General features: G+C 39.1%; 1 protein-coding gene across 1 annotated transcript in view; it reads left to right on the plus strand.

Moving 5' to 3' along the window:
• The window catches only part of CUBN (cubilin), a 278,146-nt gene that overhangs the window by 225,157 nt on the left and 33,938 nt on the right, over nt 1–19,051 (plus strand). Inside the window, exons 57-59 of the mRNA XM_086714844.1 lie at nt 5,506–5,706; nt 8,444–8,573; nt 11,396–11,613. Coding sequence (XP_086570970.1) covers nt 5,506–5,706; nt 8,444–8,573; nt 11,396–11,613 — 549 coding nt within the window. The remainder of the gene's footprint in view (nt 1–5,505; nt 5,707–8,443; nt 8,574–11,395; nt 11,614–19,051) is intronic.

A 19,051-nucleotide genomic window follows, 5' to 3' on the forward strand; every position in this document is an offset into this window, starting at 1 on the left:
TCTTAGTTCACGTTACCCCCTGCCATATAATCTAAGGTTTTATTTTTTAATAGCATTTTTCAACTACTTAACCATTTCTTCTCTTTGCTTTCTTAACTGTTTCTAAAGAAATCAGAATGGAGGCACATTTCACAATGTATTATTTTAGAAAGCATTGGGCAATGCTTCTTTTGAAATAGTTACTCTTGATGGTTTATTCAAATTGGTCAAGCACTGGAGGCGAGAGTTCAGTTGTGTGGGATTCCCTGCTTCCTGGGTTATAAGACTTTGGCCTGCACATCCTGTAGAGCTTAGTTCTATGCTGGCACATGCTTCTTGGTCCCACTCGGTCATTCCCCCATTGGGCAATCCAGTCTCCAAGCTACTAGGAGCAATGTTGACTAGGCATTGCTGCCCCCTACTTCATGTACCTTTTCCTAGAGCTCTTCACTGCTTTACTGAAAAGACTTTATCTTATCTACAGTATTAAAATAGTCCAACCCAAATGACTTTTCCCTATCTGTAGTCCTCTTAGATATCTCTGCCTCTCTATCTATGGCTCTCAAGAAAAATTGCACTCTGAATCTAAATTTTACAAGTTTAGGGGCGCCTGGGTGGCTCAGTCGTTTAAGCGGCCGACTTTGGCTCAGGTCATGTTCTCGCAGTCCGTGAGTTCGAGCCCCGCGTCGGGCTCTGTGCGGACAGCTCAGAGCCTGGAGCCTGTTTCAGATTCTGTGTCTCCCTCTCTCTGACCCTCCCCGTTCATGCTCTGTCTCTCTCTGTCTCAAAAGTAAATAAACGTTAAAAAAAATTTTTTTTTAAATTTTACAAGTTTATACTATTTGCTGAATTACTCATCCTTGGTTTCCTTTCAGTTCTCTCCAAGTTCTTGGAATCATAATGGCATTCAAAATTGAACATTTCTCTGTAATAAAGTCAGAAGAGTGTGATAAAAATTGTATTTCAATACATTGGATAGAGCCTTACCCATTTCAAACAATACAATCTCAAAGTTTTTTAGAAGGATGGAAAATAATCATCAAAACAAATCATGGAGGATTGCTTTACACTCAGAGATTTCAGTAGTAAATATACATCAAATTATTTACTAAAGATAGAATTAAGAATGACTGGAGCTCCTTTTCTCATGATACAGGCTCTAGTCCAAGGAGAATGCATCATTCAATCTCAGGTTACCTCTTCCTGATAAGTCCTCATATGTCTAATAAATGTTACCTCTTGGCCATAAACTCAACTTGGATATTTATCTTGGTACTTGAAGAACTTCTTCAAGCCTTGACCAAGTTCCTTTCTCTTCCTAGAAGGCGATCATGCTAGTTGCATTTAACTATATTCTATTTGAGAGGTTTGTGTATATTTTTATTGTATATTCAATTGGTTTCCCCCTATGATTATGGAAGAGTGTTTTATTATCTGATAACTGTCACCAAGAATCAGACTGTTGGTGATGTGATAAGTAGAGCTTGAGGAAAGGATATATATGTGTGAATTACTTTATCCCCATCAAGATACTTATATCTCATTTTCTTATACTTTACCTTGTTTATGCTAATCCTTGTTATGTTCTTAGACTTCAGGTAAATTTTATAAATTCTTATATCATGTAGTGTTTGATTTTTTTTATGGATAAAATTTAGAAGGACATCCTACCTTCAAGAAATGACTGCTGGGAAGGATATAAGAATGTCTTAACCCACCAAGCAACTTGCCAAATATCATAACTTTCATAATATTGAGTCAGGCTGTGCAGATGAGCAGATTTTTTTGAATGGTTTAGTTGTTTGATACTCTCTCGCCATCTACAAAAAGATTATAAAATCCTCTCTCAACTTCCTCTGCCTCTCCCCTACCCAATGTCCTTATTGTTGGACATAGATCTTTGTGAACAGTTAATGAGTTTTGGTTGTATCTTGTTATAGATGTACCACTGCTATTTGGCAAACTTTCTAGAACTGAACTGGTTCCTTTAATTAATATTTTGGAAACATGACCAACTCTATGACACTTTTTACCCATGTTTCATAACCTTTCCATAATTTTCTAAGACAACCACCACTGTGATAGTCTATATCATTAGGTCAACAACTTAAAAACTAACTCTTTAATACTTAACAGATATCTGCATAGCAAACTATTGGATCAAAGTGGAACCAAGCTTTTAATGTAGCATTGGCAATATTTCCTTTCATTCTGTGATTTTGCTATTATAACTTTATATATTGTTGATGGCTAAAGATATTTTTAAGCTAATGCATAATATTTTTTGATTCTCAAACTCACCTACTCTGAATTTTTAAAATTCCAATAAATATTTTAGTGGCTTGAGCACAAATTAAGAGGTTACAATTAAGGGTACATAATATTTCAGAATTCAAACTATGCATCTGACTTTAATGTATTTCTTTTTTTGTCCTATTTTCCCAACAACATATTGTTTCTATTTATATGGTATTGTCATGGAGTTAAGTCTTTCACATTTCTAGGAGATTTATCTCCAATTAGAAGCATTCCTATTCCAGGATTTCCAAAATGAAGAAATTCTTTGAGGTTAATTTAATCAATATCTTGAACTCATACTCAAGATTGAAGTTGGGTAGAAACATAGCTAGGGAGCCAAATGTCCTCCATCAATTTTTTCTCTAAGATAATACATCTGAAAAGGAGAGGGGGATTTTTAATATACAGATATGTAAAAGAAAATGCATTTATCAAGCTTATTTCAGTTAGAAGTGGTAGATGATCTTCAGGTTAGCATTGATACAGAGTTTATAGGAAGAATGCTGGGCTATCTTCTCTCATAAATGGGAGGTTTAAAAATAAGAAGGGAGTTATGGGCTTCCAGAACAAGCGGAAGCAGGAACAAGAATCCTTCAGAATGCTCTCTTTCCTTCCCACTCCCGCCCCACCCCCATCTCTTTTTGTTGCTTTCCGCACGACAACTTCATTTTCTCTTACCGCAGCGGACCTTCTGTCACATGTCAGGAGACAGCTGCTGATGTTTTCCAAGCTGAACATCTGTGGCTTCTACTATTGACTCCCTCTTACTCAGTTACAGTTTGAACACACCTGATTGGTCTAGATTGGGTCTGACATCCTATCTTGAAGTAATCAATCTATCAACAGTGCTCAGGATAGTGGGATTCTATAAAAATAATAACAATGATTATGATTATGATAGTCCCTGGAATTATAATTTCTGACCCAGCAATTCCACTCTTAGGTATTTATCCAAAAGAAATAGAGATTTGAGACCATGCTGGTATCCAGAATATGAAAGAACTCTTACAGGTCAACAATAATAGATGTATGACCTAATTTTAAAATGGCAAAGGGTCTGAATAGACATTTCTTCAAAGAGAGTATGCAAAGAGAGTATCCAATAAGCACATGAAAAGATGCTTAGTGTCATTAGTCATAGGGAAATGCAAATCAACACCATAATGAGCTATTACTTTGTACCCACTAGGATAGCTAAATAAAGACAGACAATAACAAGTGTTGGTGAGGGGATGGGAAACTGGAACCCTCATATAGTGCTGGTGGGGTGGTAAAATGGTGTAGCATCTTTGGAAAATAGGTCCTAAAAATGTTAAACAGAGAGTTACCATGAGTCGTCAATTCTAGTCCTGCTTAAATACCCAAGGGAATTGAAGCCATATGTCCACACAAAACCTTGTACATGAATGTTCACTGCAGCATGATTCATAATAGCCAAAAGGTAGAAACAAACCAAATGTCCATTAATTGCTGAATGGATAAACAAACTGTGGTCTATCCATGTAATGGAATACTACTCAGCCTTGGAAGGAATGAAATACCAACACATGCTGCAACATGGATGAAACGCAAAAACATCACGTTGAGTAAAAGCAGCCAGTGACAAAAGACTGCATATGACACAATTCTGTTTATGTGAAATGTCCAGAGTGGACAAATCCATAGAGATTGAAAGTAGGTTCGTGGTTGCCTAGGGTTGGGAGAGCAGTAAAGAGGGAGAGGTAAATGGGCAGTGATTATTAATGGGGCAGAGTTTATCTCCAGGAGAATGCAAATGTAGAACTGGGGACAATTTAGACACCTCAGTTGCCGTGGTACTGTAAGTTAAAAACACCTTTCCAAGGGGCCACTTGATAAACCTAAAAAGAACCTTACCTTTGTACCAGTAACCCAACTTCTAAAAACATATCCTAATGACATAATGAGAAACTTCAGCAAATATCTATGTACAAGAGTGTTTGTTTCAACAGTATTTTTAATCAAAATAAGGTGGAAAAGATAGAATTAGCAAGCAATGGAGGATTAATTGAACTTAATATGGTACATCTATATGTTAGAGTTTTACGTATGCATTAAATTCAATGTTTTAAAAGAATATTTAATCACATAAAATGTGTGGTTATGTTATTTTATGTTAATAAAAATTAAGTTACAAAAGATCATGCTCAGTATGATCCCATTAATGTTTTCACAGTGTCATTAACCTGCAAAAATGACTGCATAGGGTGCGGTAATAAGTCTTTTAAATATTTTGTTTATAGTGTTTTGCATTTCTCTGTGGAATGGCTTAGAGTATATATTTCTATGCATATATAATTAGAAAAAAACAGTGATATATAGATATGTATATCTAGCAGTCACTAAACTCTTAACTAATGTTGTTTGTGTGAATATTTAAAAATGTTGTTCAGTGAATATTAAGGAATTTCTCATTATCTCTCCATGGTAGGAGTCCCTTATCTGTACATATGCATTAAGTTAAAACAGGGTTTTGCAGGATGCCTGGGTGGCTCACTGCGCTCAGCATCTGACTTCGGCTTGGGTCATGATCACTCAGCTTGTGAGTTAGAGCCCCACGTTGAGGTCTGTGCTGATAGCTTGGAGCCTGCTTTGGATTCCGTGTCTCCCTCTCATTCTGCCTCTCCCCCATTCATGCTCTGTCTCTCTCTGTCAAGAAGTAAATAAACATTAAAGACATTTTTTTAGAGCAGGGTTTTGCAAAAGCAGTGTGGTTGACATTTTGGGCCAGGTGACTTTTGTCGTGGTGGGAGGAGGGGAAGGTGTGGGTTGCCCTGAGCACTGGAACATGTTTAGCAGGACCCCTGGCCTCGCCCCACTCCATGCCACTAGTGCACCCCAGCATTACAACGAAATGTTGTCTTCACGTCTTGCCCAGTGTCCCTGGCAGGCAAAATTGTTCTCAGTCTATAGTCACTGAATGAAAGGAGCCATTTTATAAAGGAAGAAAATTCTGGATTGTTTGAGAGCGGGATTTATCTGTTGTGGAGATCTACCTGTTTTCTCATACCGCTTGCTTTATAACTAGGGTAAACATGGTTTCATCAGGGCACCAAGTTAAATAGCGACTTACCAAAATAGCTCTTGACTCTTCTTTTAATTTCTATGTACATTGCATGAATCTGCATTACATTTTTGTCTGAACATTGATAGCACTGATCACCCGTGTTGTTTCTGATTCTAACGCTGGTTGTTCCGTGCTCTATGCAGCTCGCTCAGCCGTAACGGGTAGCTGTGACAGTGATGGCCTTCACATCATCAGAGGCTCCAGCTTCTCTTCCACGCCTTTTGCCACCATATGTGGTGACGAGATCCTGCCTCCTGTCACCATCGTAGGCCCGGTGCTGTTCAACTTCTACTCAAATGCATATACCACTGCCTTGGGATTCAAGCTTGACTATAAGATAACCCGTGAGTAGCTATAATGATATTGTCTGGAATTTGCTTCTTTTCTTGAGTCATTCCCATAAGGAGTTTTAATGGTGATTCATACATCACCACTTGAAGACTCAGACACATTAAGGGGAAAAATTATCAATTAGATGCCTGCTCTACAAATACTCAGACATTTTCTTCAAAAATCAACACAAAAAACAAATAATGGGAGGAGGGGACCTTTTCAATGAACTCTGGGTAGAACTACTCTTTGAAAACCAAATGGAAGATTGGGATTTATTTTGGTAATTTAAGTTAGAATTAACGTTCCTGCTGTCTTTAGTTGTTAGTATATTATATAAAGGTGACTTTTGGCCTGGACTATCCAGATACCTGTTTCATTTCTCCAAATCACTTTGCTAATGTGAAAAGTAGTATTTTATGATTTAGAAAAAAAGTTGAAGAGAATATCGTTGTGATGTTCTGTTCGGAAATAATTTTTAAATAATATACAAAAAGCATAAGGTCTAATGGAAAAGAAAAGATTGATATATTCAACTCTGTTATAATTTGCAACTTCTTTATTTCAAAGGCAAAGTGAAAAGGCAGGTCATGGATTGAGCAACGGCCTTGGTAGCTACCAGGATCTTTTCATTCGCTATAGACGATTTAATCATGTATTTGAAAACCATAAGATTATGTTTCCCTATTTTCAATAGTCTTTTCCTCTCCTGCAATAAACTTGGTCAGGTCACTGGCCATTTTTAAGATGCCATCCCAGTTTCAGTAACATGGGCACACAAATCTGGCCAAAGCTTTGTTTTGTTATGTCTTTACTTGACCAAAGGTCATTGCTAAAGTTAAATCGTTTTCTTTCACTGGCCCCCATCCACAGAGAAGACTGGAAACTGACTCATGGAAAAGGCTTCTATAATTCATTCACATTAGCTGTGACCTGAGTCCTAATAACCCCATTTGTGAAGTGTGGCTATGTGTGGTGCCGTAGGTCCGTGGGCACAAAGAGAATGGATGTGGGCGCAGTAAGCATTCCTTCTCCCAGTTGTCTTGTTGAATGAAGAGGAGCATCAGGTTGTTTTATTCTGGTGGCATCACTGGTGTTTTGGAGACTTAGATGCTGCTTTATGTTCTTCTAGTTTTTAATCTCTCCTTTTCCCCAAAATACTGTAGGTAAGCTTTACCGTATCTATGATGAGAGTCTCATTTACAGAGTGTTGACTTTAAGATTTCAAATTCTGAAAAGGTACAAATTTGGGGGCTTTCAGAGACCAAATAACTGTGTATAAGCTGAAATAAAATAATGGTTACACAAATCTTATGTTTAATTCACTACATTTGTCTCCAGAGGTCTGAGTGTGTGAATACTTGTGGGCATGTAGAGAATTGCCTTCCTTGAAAAATGGGCTTACCTGAGGGACTATAAACTAACCAAGCAAGCAGCCAACCAACAAATAACCTTACTAACCTTAAATGGCAGCTGTAATTTGTCATTTATAAGAGATGTAAATGGAATATATCTATTGACATTATATAAACCATAGAAATATCATCAAAATATACTAACATTGTAATTTTTGGATCATAATATAAACATAAGCCTTTCTCACTGTAAGGAGTGGGGCACTTTCCGTCATTGTGTGGCATAATCCAATCCTCCTTATATGTAAGGCCAAGCAAAAATAATAATTTTATATTTTTAATAATGGGAATTGATTCTCTTTTTATGGCTGTTGTTTTTTGATTAATAGAAATAACCGAGGGCTCTGGGCTGTTGATTGCTGGAGTTAGGGTGGGGAGTAGAACTAGCCTCTTCATTCTTGCTAAATTAAAGACCATTACTCCAAATTTGGGCAAATACAGTCCTTACCAGTCTCGCAACTAAATGAAAATACAAAGGACCCAAAAGCTATGCATCTGAGCCCATGAAAAGAACTAACCTTGAAAGTTCTAAAAACTATTTCCAACACTTCACCTTATAATAGTCTATCTTTGACAGAGGAGACTCTATATTTAAGATCTTTAATCTATATTAAAGATTTCCAGATCACAATCCTTCCTGGGTTCAGATGCTCACAACAAATCTGCATGCCTTTTCTAAGCTTCCAGTTATCTCTGTCATCCCTCTCAATCTGTCAGTTAAGCATAGGGAAGGGGCACTTGGGTGGCACAGTTGGTTAAGTGGCCGACTTCGGCTCAGGTCATGATCCCACAGCTTGTGAGTTCAAGCCCCATGTCGGGCTCTGTACTGACAGCGTGGAGCCTGAAGCCTGCTTCAGATTCTGTGTCTCCTCTCTCTGCTCCTCTTCTGCTTGTGCTCTGTCCCTCTCTCTAGCAACAATTAAATAAATAAATAAATAAATAAATAAATAAATAAATAAATAAATTTTAAAAACTTAAAAAAAAAAAAAAACCACGTTAGGAAAGGAAAGGGTAGTTACACCCCAAACACATGAAATGTTCTTTCTCATTATTTTCATCCTGGTCATTAATTTGACTCAGACTCATTCTATTCCAAGATGTGCCTTAAAGTATTCTTCCCTGCTTCTATTCCCTTACTGTCTCTTTCTCTGAGCTCAGTGGAACAATCAATATTATTTGTAAACAACAATGAAGGGGGGGTTGAGTTTTTTAACACAGATGATTGTTATATCTCTTGGGGAAAAGGTACAATAGAAAGGATATCTCAAAATTATTCTTTCATACTATGAGTAATACTTGTTCTCATGAAATACTTGTTCTCTGTTTTCTATTGCAGCCTGTGGCGGTGTGTTCAACTTCTCCATCGGGGTCATCAGGAGCCCTGCCTATGCACATTCAGACTACCCCAACAATATACACTGTTTGTACACCATCATCGGCAGAGAGGACAGAGTGATTCAGCTCAAGTATGTAAGACAGATGTACCTTCTTTAAAATATGTTCAGCTCTATTTACGGAAAAGACAGTCCTTCGCGATAAAGAACACTGATTCTTCTTGGAGGTATATAAGGGAACCTCGAGGAAGGGAGAGTGAAGTTTCTGTTGAGAGTGAAGTATAAATCCAGGAAATGGGTGTCCTTCCTCCCACACAAGCCAGTAGTGATTAGGGAGAAAAGCAGGCACTCCGCCAGTGAAAATGAATATTATAATTTTCCAACAGTTTCAAAAGAGCCTCGTATAATGGGTTGTAAAATTATAAACCTGTCTTGGGAACAGCAAGAGAAAGTAGTATCCATTTGTTGGACACTTATTATATACACAAGGGGCTTTAATTGACACTTTACTTAATTCCCTTCTTTCATTCTGAAAACAGTCATATGAGGTATTTATTATTAAACTCAGTTTACTGATGAGAAAACTGAGGCTTAGAAGGGTCAAATAACTTTCTCAATGGGATATGCTATTAAATGAAGACTCAAAATCTGAATTCACATCATATTTTCTCCCAAAGCCATGTCCTTAATATTTCCCTGTGCTATCTCTTGAAGGGCAAATATTTCCTGACTACTTAAGAAATGTATTTTTATCCATGTATCAGAACACCTCTAAACTGGTGCTATTCAGTATCGCTTATATCATCGGTAAAACTGTCCCCTAATCCTACCTACTCCCCGCAGGACTGATTAAGGGAATACGACCTCCAGTTATAAGTGATAAAGTTCAAAATCACATTCATCTGAGATGACGTATTTGTAAGTCTTGTATTTCAGTGATATACAGTTTATGGCAGAAAACTCTGAAAGCTGGTGTGGTTCACAACAATCTAGAATTCTTTATAGAAGGTTGACGGGCTAGGTTCTCCCCTACCTAGCCCCCTGCCACCCTGACTAAATGTTTGTGATCACTTTCATCCCTAAAAACGATATCCTTTCTGCAGTTTGCCTCCAGGGACCTCATATATCAAATGGGTCTTTGGACGTAAAGACAAGTCTCACCCAGCCTGACTGGGTTCCTGTAGCAGACAGTAAGTGGTCTCTAGACTGGATCTTGAAGAAAGCCGATCTCCCCTGGGATTATTTGTAACGAAGTTGTGCCCAAAGGGTGAAAAAGCCCTTTAAGTCCTAGGAACAAAAGAATAAGCCAAAGCTGTCAGATGGTCCAGAGCAGGAGGCCTATGAGCAGAAGTGTAAGGAATCAGTCTTGTCATCTGCCATGATGCGACAGCATTTGCTTCTACGTCCGCAGGATCATAGTTGATCTATATACTACATATGTTGATAACGTATATTTCTGTTTCCTCCCTGGGCCCTGGGCTCATCATAGTCAAAGTCCATGTCAGCGTGTTTGGAAAATTATTTATTAGGCTCTTTCCAAGAACCTAAAGCCTATGAAAGAGATACTACCTCAGGCATTAAAGAGGTTGTAGACAGTTGTAAAAGAGGACTTCCTCCACCAGTGCTCCCAAAGTGTGCTGGTGACATAAACTTTTCTATCAATGGGACTTTCCACATATTTTCTGTGCTCTGGGAAAAATGATACAACATAAAAAGCCAAAGCCTTTCTGAGTCTTCTTGGAAACTCACATCTTTATCTTTCTTTGTGAATGCACATTGTGGAAAATAAATGCGTCATCCAAGGAGGATGAAAATAAATGCAGTATTTTTAGAAATGACCTGGCTATTGCTCTGCCCTCACCATCATCATCATCATCATCATCATCAGGACATTAAATATTACATGTGGTTAAAGAAAATAAAGAATTTTTCATCTTGTTCTTAATCACCAGCTTGGAAAAAATTGAACTAATGAAAAGCTTTAAAAGAATTTACCAATCTTTTTTTCTTTTCCTTCAGGCTCTTAAAAGGAATTTTCAAATTAGATATTTTCAAATTATTCTGCCAATATGTTATTTATTGTAGCTGCTAGCAAAAAGAAAAAAAAACTGAGAAAGCAGAAGAACTTTCAAAACAATGAGGGAAGGATATCAAATAATTCAAATAGGTTTAAGAAAAAAATGTTATAGTCAACACACCCTAAAATCCTAAGATAAACCATGTGGAAAGGCTTGATTGTTTGGGAACTCTGGGATTAGTTACTTGAAATGACAGAGTGTAGGCCTTAGATCCATATCATATCTCAGGCCATTAAAGTAAAACTAAAGATGTATCTGTCAGGATAGTTTTGAGTGGTAACAAGCAAGCCCAAAGCACAGTAGCTTCATGAGCTCATTTCTCACCCTCACCTGTATGAGTATGTCCAACGTGGCCTGGTCACTCAGCAGCCCAGGCTGACAGAAGCTTCATTTGTACATTTGAATCCATGGCCCATCAGTGCAGTGGGAAGGCAGTATGGCCAACTGAGTAGTGACTTTTTAAAAACATCTTCCAAAAAGTAATGCATATCACTACTGCTTACATTTCTGTGGCCAAAGCAAGTCTTGGGGCCATGGTGAACCTCAGAGTGTGCACAGATGGGCAATTCTCCCAAACATCAGGAAGGCAGAGAGCTGGGGATGTGTGGTGAAGTTCCTGTTAACAACCACAGTGATCTTAAATGTCAGTTTTCGCTTATAGCAATCAAATCAGTAACACAGCATATTGTTTCTAATATTTTCTATCAAGTAAAGCATGGATATTCTGCTTCTAGTCTTTGTCTTTGTCTTTTTTTATTTTTATTTTTATTAAGTTTTTGATTTTTTGGTTCCTTTTGTTCTTTTACAAGAACTAAAGGTATACTGTAATGGAAATCCAAATGGAGAACATCAGTATTAACAAGGTTCATTCCACAGGTTTAGTGATTTTGATGTGGTTCCCTCCACCTTCTGCTCCCAAGACTATCTGGCAATTTATGATGGTTCTAACATCAGTAATCCTCTTCTTGGAAAATTCTGTGGGTCCATTCTTCCACCAAATATTAGGAGCAGCAATAACAGCATGCTTCTGGTATTCAAGACAGATTCGTTTCAAACAGCAAGAGGTTGGAAAATAACTTTCCATCAAACACTGGGTAAGAATTGTGGATGTATGAATCTATTTTTCATGACTGTTACTTTTCTGCTTTATTTTTTTTCACCTGACCAAAGTTGCTTTTCATTTAAATTTTGAGGAATAGGTCACATAAAGTTTTGGTTTTAAAAATTACATATGCTCTATTTTGATTAAAAAAACAATCACTCAATGGAGCGCCTGGGTGGTTCAGTCGGTTAAGCATCCGACTTTGGCTCGGGTCATGATCTCAGGGTTCGTGGGTTCGAGCCCCGTGTCGGGCTCTGTGCTGACAGTTCGGAGACTGGAGCCTGCTTTGGATTCTGTGTCTCCTTCTCTCTCTGCCCCTCCCCCACTTGCGCTTTGTCTCTGTCACTCAAAAATGAATAAACATTAAAAAAAATGACTAGTGAGTTCGAGCCCCGCGTCAGGCTCTGGGCTGATGGCTCGGAGCCTGGAGCCTGTTTCCCATTCTGTGTCTCCCTCTCTCTCTGCCCCTCCCCCGTTCATGCTCTGTCTCTCTCTGTCCCCCCAAAAATAAATAAACGTTGGAAAAAAAAAATTAAAAAAAAAAAATGACTCAACTAATATACCTCTTAGGTATACAAAGCTAAACTCTACCTACACAACCGTCTCTAATGAGACCTGCGCCTCATTTTATCACTGACAGAAATGGTGGAATTTTAGCCTAAAAGCAGGCAAGGGCTCCATCAAGGAAAAAAGGCCTCACGACCTGTGTTGCCTTTATCTTTAAAATGAGGGGCGCCTGGGTGGCGCAGTCGGTTAGGCGTCTGACTTCAGCCAGGTCACAATCTCGCGGTCCGTGAGTTCGAGCCCCGCGTCAGGCTCTGGGCTGATGGCTCAGAGCCTGGAGCCTGTTTCCGATTCTGTGTCTCCCTCTCTCTCTGCCCCTCCCCCGTTCATGCTCTGTCTCTCTCTGTCCCCAAAATAAATAAAAAACGTTGAAAAAAAAATTAAAAAAAAATAAATAAAATGATGAAGAGCCTTGGGAGGATTTTAAGTAAAAACTGCATGGCCAGACTTGACTTCTTTCTGGAAAGGTGACAGTGGTAGCAGGGTGGAGGAAGGCTGGAGAGGAGGGAACCTGTGACCTGACGAGAAGAAGCTCACTGCAGAGTTCTGGATGGGAAAGGTTGAAGGCTCACATTGACACAGTGGGAATGGAAAGTGAAGGAAAGGTAAGAATTCAGAGAAACTGAGAAGGTAGGATGAGTGGGAAGTACAGTGTGGAAGTTGGTGACATATTGCAGGAGGAGAGGATTTGACGACTTCTGGATAGTGGCACCTTAGGAGGCTAAGATTTAGGGAAGAAATACTAGACTTAGTTTGGAGCAGTTGTGGTTGGAGGCCTCAGAGATAACTAAGTGGAGAAATACAGGAGGAAATTGATCCTCGAGAAGCAATTTGGGCTGGAGAGAATGATCTGGAAGTCTTCTAGAGGTGAAAGGAAAAGATAGATGTGAGGTTAAATTGAAGACCGTTTATTCCCACTGCATGTGAGAAGTAATTATATAAAATTGACTCAGAGCTTTGAGTCATTTAAACTCTAAATGAGATAATCCATTCTGTTTATCTATATTCATAGCGTCAATGGCACAGTCTAAGAAAACTTACGTTTGACTCTGCAAAGTGCTTTGATTCCTCCATTTCGATATAGATGTGATTCATGTTCTGCAAATGAACAGCTCACCAAACAAATCACATTCTCTGTGAGTGAAGACTTAAAGAGACCTGAGACGTTTTCTGCAATAAGCTTTCTGAGTCACTATTGAAACTTTCTTTCTCTTTACCCCATGCTGTGGATCACCTTCATCCCTCTGATACAGAGCAAAGCTTACCTTAAGCTTTCTTTACGTTTGATGTGTCGCTTTTTTGTGCATTTCTTGAGGGAAGCAATTAGACGTTCGTGGTGTGAAGGCTTCCTAACAAAATGCAGACGTCATGACAAATTGTATCAGAAAACCACTTTGCCACCTATCGTACTTGGCTCGATCAACAATAACTTGAGAGCCAGTCTCACAGGCAGACAGGGAGTATTGCCTCAATAGACTTGCCTACGTGAAGTGGTGTGCAAAACGCAGAGGCTGTTTTGAAAGAAAAATTCATTTGCCTTTGGAGATTTTATTTTTTAATACACGAAAGAATTCACATATTCTTGCCTTTAGCACAGACTTTAGAATCAAATGACATATATTTGCATTTGTTCTTGCTACCTGCTTTCAAGTTGTTTTCCTTTTTTCCTAATATATTCTCACATGACCATTGAAATGGTCTTAAAGTTCTCCACGCTGTTGTCATCTGCACAAAGCTTCCCCAGTTAGTCAGTGTTCCCCGGCCTCATTAATGACCGTGTTGTTTTTCTGAGCTACAAAGAAGGCATCTGTGGACTTATTGTGATTTGATGGAGTGAAGCAGCACAGGAGGAAAAATCTTGCCTTGTCAGAGGCACTGTTCACGTATGAGCATTTTGCTCTATCAGTCGATGACTGCTTTCCTCTGGTCACGGTTATAGGAAGGGTTCAAGTGCAGGGAACAAAAAGTGGACTGTCATTAGTTGCCCGAGTTATGTGACCACTGCATTTCATGATGATGACTTTGACCTCTTTTTCATCTGTGTAATTGCCATTGGCCACTTGGAAATATCTAAGAAGTAATTTTAGGTAATCTTTAATAGTAATTTTTTACTGAAAACCTCGGTGTTACCATTTCGTATTGCTTTGGTCTCACAAAGCTTTCAAGACCACACAGGTGAGTTTGCTGATCACTCTGCATAACTTTTCAATTTTGATTTTTGTTTGTTTATTTGTGGTAAGGAAGTGGGGGAAAGAGCATAACATTAGATTGAATCCTAGGGCTTATAGAACCTTTTAGTTACAGATCTGCATTAAAAAAAAAAAAACCAAAAAACAAAAAAACTAGCCAGTAAGCTGCACGTTTCACATCTGTCTCACCCACCGAAAGCCACCCCACTTTTCCGTAAAGAGGGGAAAGAGCCTGTGTGGACCCGACAGTCAACAGTCAACTGAATTTTTGATGGGGGATGCGCGGGTCAGTCCGGAAAACAGTATTTTCACAGAGTAAATAATTGCTGTGAAGACGAGACCATTTTAGCCTTTGACATCCCAGTTTCGTTCATCTTGACACGCACTGGAGTTTTGCACATTCACTATTTACATTATACACTTGACAGTAATTTACTTCAACGTTTCAGAGGTCAGTAAAGAGCCCCATTCGTGTAAGTCTGTGATCATAAGGTGAACTCCTTTGTTTGTATTGCTGATGGGTCAGAACAAATTTGGGGGAAATATCCTATAGTTTGTGTCAATTACTAAATGTGTAGGGAAACGGAGTTTCCTTCTGTATTCCAGGCCTATAATGCACAGGGCGTAAGGTAATAAGAAAGGAAGGCAGGTCTTTCATGGGGGCTCACATCTAACTGTAACATTATTCTGCCTTCCTCTCTCTCCCCTGCACCCCAGCATTCCATGAGTAATTCATCCTGAAAGAAGATAACCAGGAAAGGGATCATCCTGGGCTTTAGGGATCTGTGCAACTCTGAAATTATCTGAGTGTTTTCTCAAGAGCGTGCATTGCTTTCCTCTGATTGTCACTGGTATCAATGATCTTACCAAGTTTCAAAAGCCATCAGTCCTGTGGGTTTGGCTGAAATGGGAATGCTGTATATAGTGCAGAATTGACATTTTTTAAGTGCCCTATAGTCTGTTCACTTCTGCTAGTTGAGTTTTTGTCCCTCCTTGACCACCAGGGGCTGCTTTGGCCATGACTGTGCTCACATGTATGTCCTGTGAAGCATTTCAGGCTTGCAAATGTATTTTTAAACCATCAAGGCCCCTGTTGCCTTTTACTGTCCCGGTCTCATGCCAGGGTGCCGCTCAGTCAGTATTACTCACAACATGCTTGTCACGTTAGGCATCAGGCTTCTAGATACTTGATTAGATCAGGGATTTAAAGTACATTTACTTGTGCAGTGCCGCGGTACTTTCATGTGTTTTTTAAAGTAATGTCTTCTATAACACTTCAGCAAAATGTTGGGGTCAAAACTGACCCTGGCCTAATTAGGTGTGAGGTTGGTAGGCATTTTGCTCAGTGAGTAGCCCAGGAGAGAGTAAAAAGTGACCCTTCAGGATGACATGTCCTAGAAGGACAAAGACGTCACCCTGGGGAAGATGACAGGATTGGGGACGAGAGGTTCTCTTCCCCTAAGACTGTGAACACTGGATGTATGACTAAAGCTCCCAGCCCCCCCCCCCCCGTTACCCACAGCCCACGTGCTGAGGATGAGGCCACTCCCGGTCGCTAGCTGGGGTGTTCACCATATGGAGAACTAGTCAGGTGGCAATACGGTCAGGTTCACAGACCTTGCTGTGAGACAATGGCAAAAATGCCAAAGAACATGTTTAACGAGGACAAAATGAATCGTGCTCCACAAGATGGGAATGTGCCCAGATGGGAAGAGCCATAGACGGGAAAGCAGGTGGCCATGACATAAATGCTCCATTGCATCGTGGTCTGGTAAGATGCTTTAGAAAGGTCCTGTAACATTTTTGAGCTCCATTTTTATCCACTGAAAAAAGAAAAGTTTGAAACGTTATCACTTTCTTTCTTTTAAGAATGTGATGGGGATAAAGTAGCTAATCCCTGTGCACAGTTCCTTAGATGTCAAAGAGAGAGGCTGTTATGTCATCAGAAAGTAATGTTGAGGTCTTGGATTTCTGCAAGGTTGCGTGACCTTCCCCACCCTATCTCCAAGGTGGAGAAGAGGTGTGTGTACAGCCGGGGTCATTATCATCAACAGGACCGCTCCAGGGTGCCTTGATCTTTTTGTTTGTTCTTACTCACTTTACACTGAAATCTAACTAGCAAACCCTAATGTTTGTTTTATAACTATATCTGAAATCAAAAGCTAAATTCTGGTTAAATGCTAATGCCTGGCAGAGGTCTAGCGCATAATACTCCACCACTATTGGCTGGTTGACTGTTCTGAAGAATAAATGGGCACATTGCACCTCCTTAACAAGTACCTTATAGGTAATATAAATGATACACTCTACATTATTATATCTAGATGCGCCTCCTTCTCAATCATGGTTCATACAGTTCAGCTGTGACTCAGGGTGGAAACTTGGATCATTTTCATACGAAGAGAATCAGGACTTCTAGATGACACTCAACCTTTGGGTCATGTGCGTCTGCTCTCTGGATTTTTGCCCACTGCCGTAACATGTGGAAAACGGCTCCCTAACATGATGAAAGAGGGCACCAGGAGCAGTGGGAGAGAGCCAAGGGAGCTGAACTTGACTTTGTTTGTAAGAGGGGATAGGAGAAGAAGGAAAGGGAGACTGACAAAGGCAACGAGAGTTGCAGCCCCAAAGATGGAAAATATAGTCAAAACAGATGGAGAAAAATATCACAACATGTCAGAATCAGACTCTGGTTTCTAGTTCTTTCTTAGTTTCACAGTTTTGGTGTTATGTTTGGACGTTGAGAGGCACTCTAAAAATCTGTAGCTAAACAATAAAAGAATAAACTTAAGTATATCCAGTAACTCTAAATATTGATATGGGTATGTTTCCATGTGCTTCCTGACAGCCTGATAAAAGCTGCCAAACCATATTACTTTTAAAAGTACAAATACAATAAGAGAATTGAGTTACAACTTGAATAATTTTATAAATCATTGCTCTAGTAACTCTCAGTTTAGCAATAATGAGGGTATTACTCGAAAGCACTGGCGTTTGTCTGTTCTTTTAATGTCATTTGCTCCCTCTGATGAAGTCTGAGAATGAGATGAGCTGAAATGGTACACCCATTTGTAGAAAATTAGACTAAGCTTATTTCCGCCCTTGTTAAGCCTTCTAAATTTCACTGTTGATTGGACTTCCCTTGAGAGATGATGTCAAAGCCAAGGTTATCTGCGATCTCTTCTTGGTGGGTTTTGCCGAGAAGGGTTTTTTTGCTGAGCCGAGAATGCAGGGCTTCGATAAAGAAAACAACAATGCTTGGTTCACCAAAACCTTATGAAAGCAAGTAGACAGGAGTAAAATTCCAGGTCAGTAAAAGGAAAGGAAAGATTTTTATTAAAATGTATTCCAACATCAGAATCTGTGCTCCCACCCCCACCCCCACCTCTGCAATGACCTGATTGCTGTGTCTGGTCTCCAAGAGTAGGGCTGTCACTGGAGAAATAAAACCAGTTGGTGCTGTGGAGACCAAGCTAAGTGACAAAATTGAGTTAGTGGTAAACCGTAAGATAACACTGGGAAACATTCAGATGCACAAGACCTGGAAAGCAATTATTCTGCATAACCTAAACCACATCAGCCCTTCTCAAAATGGAACCCCGCCTCATCGCAGATGTTCTCAAAACCAGGTGCTTTGAGTTACATTATTTGTAACCATAGATCCCCTATAATAATTATTATCCTTACTCAGATCAGCTTGACTTTGATGTAGCGTTTGCAGGAGCATAAAAGCAAACTATCTCTGGTCAGCAATAAACACTTAAAAAAATTCTTTGGTTATAAATCAGTTCAGAAACAAAACATCACTAGGACCATGGGACTGTATTCTTTTTGTCATTTTATACACAAACAAATCTGTTAATGTGCAGGAGCTGTATGTTCCGCTCCCTCCCAAGTGAAGACATCACAAACTCCCAAGGCATGATGACAGTGGCCACCTGTCCCGGAGCATCCATTATGCTCTGGATATAGCACAGGGGCTTTCCCTGGATAGTCTCATCTAATCTACACAACTGCCCACAAGACAGGGACGGTCCCATTTTACAAAGGAAGAAATAGGAAGTTAAGAGATTAAGTTATTTGTCTGTGGTCAACGTGTTGTAAGAGGCAAAGCCAAGCTTTGAACCAGGTGTAATTGTCTCCCAGATTTGCCTTTTTCCTAATCAACCCACATCATCTCTGTGGCAGTTAGTAAACATAGCCAGGGACGAAGAGGGATTCTGGGGTGAGTTGTCTGACAGGCAGCTCATGTCTCTAATTCCTGTTTGGGGTAGACTGAGCTACTTTTCTCTGCTTTCGTCTTCTTGCTGCTACCGGCTTTCTAATAACAGCATTCCAATTTGTACCGAGCCCCAAATAGTACATTAGCCCATAGGCTACATTACATAAACAGTGTGTATAACTACAGCAATCATATTATATTATATATATAAGATTAATATTATATAATATTTGTATTATAATGTTATATTCTAAAACAGTTATATTTTTGTTATACTAGGCTATATTTACAATTTATAAATAAATATATAGTCATATATTTTATACTATATATTTGTAATGTTTATATTATAAGTAATGTTTACATGAAATATGTATGAATATATAACATATATGTATATGCAATATACATTTAATAGATACATATTATAGCTCACAATACATATTATATTAGTA

Source organism: Puma concolor, chromosome B4 (assembly GCF_028749965.1).
Source record: "Puma concolor isolate L17-30 chromosome B4, mPumCon1.1.hap2, whole genome shotgun sequence".
NCBI classification, from domain to species: Eukaryota; Metazoa; Chordata; class Mammalia; order Carnivora; family Felidae; genus Puma; species Puma concolor.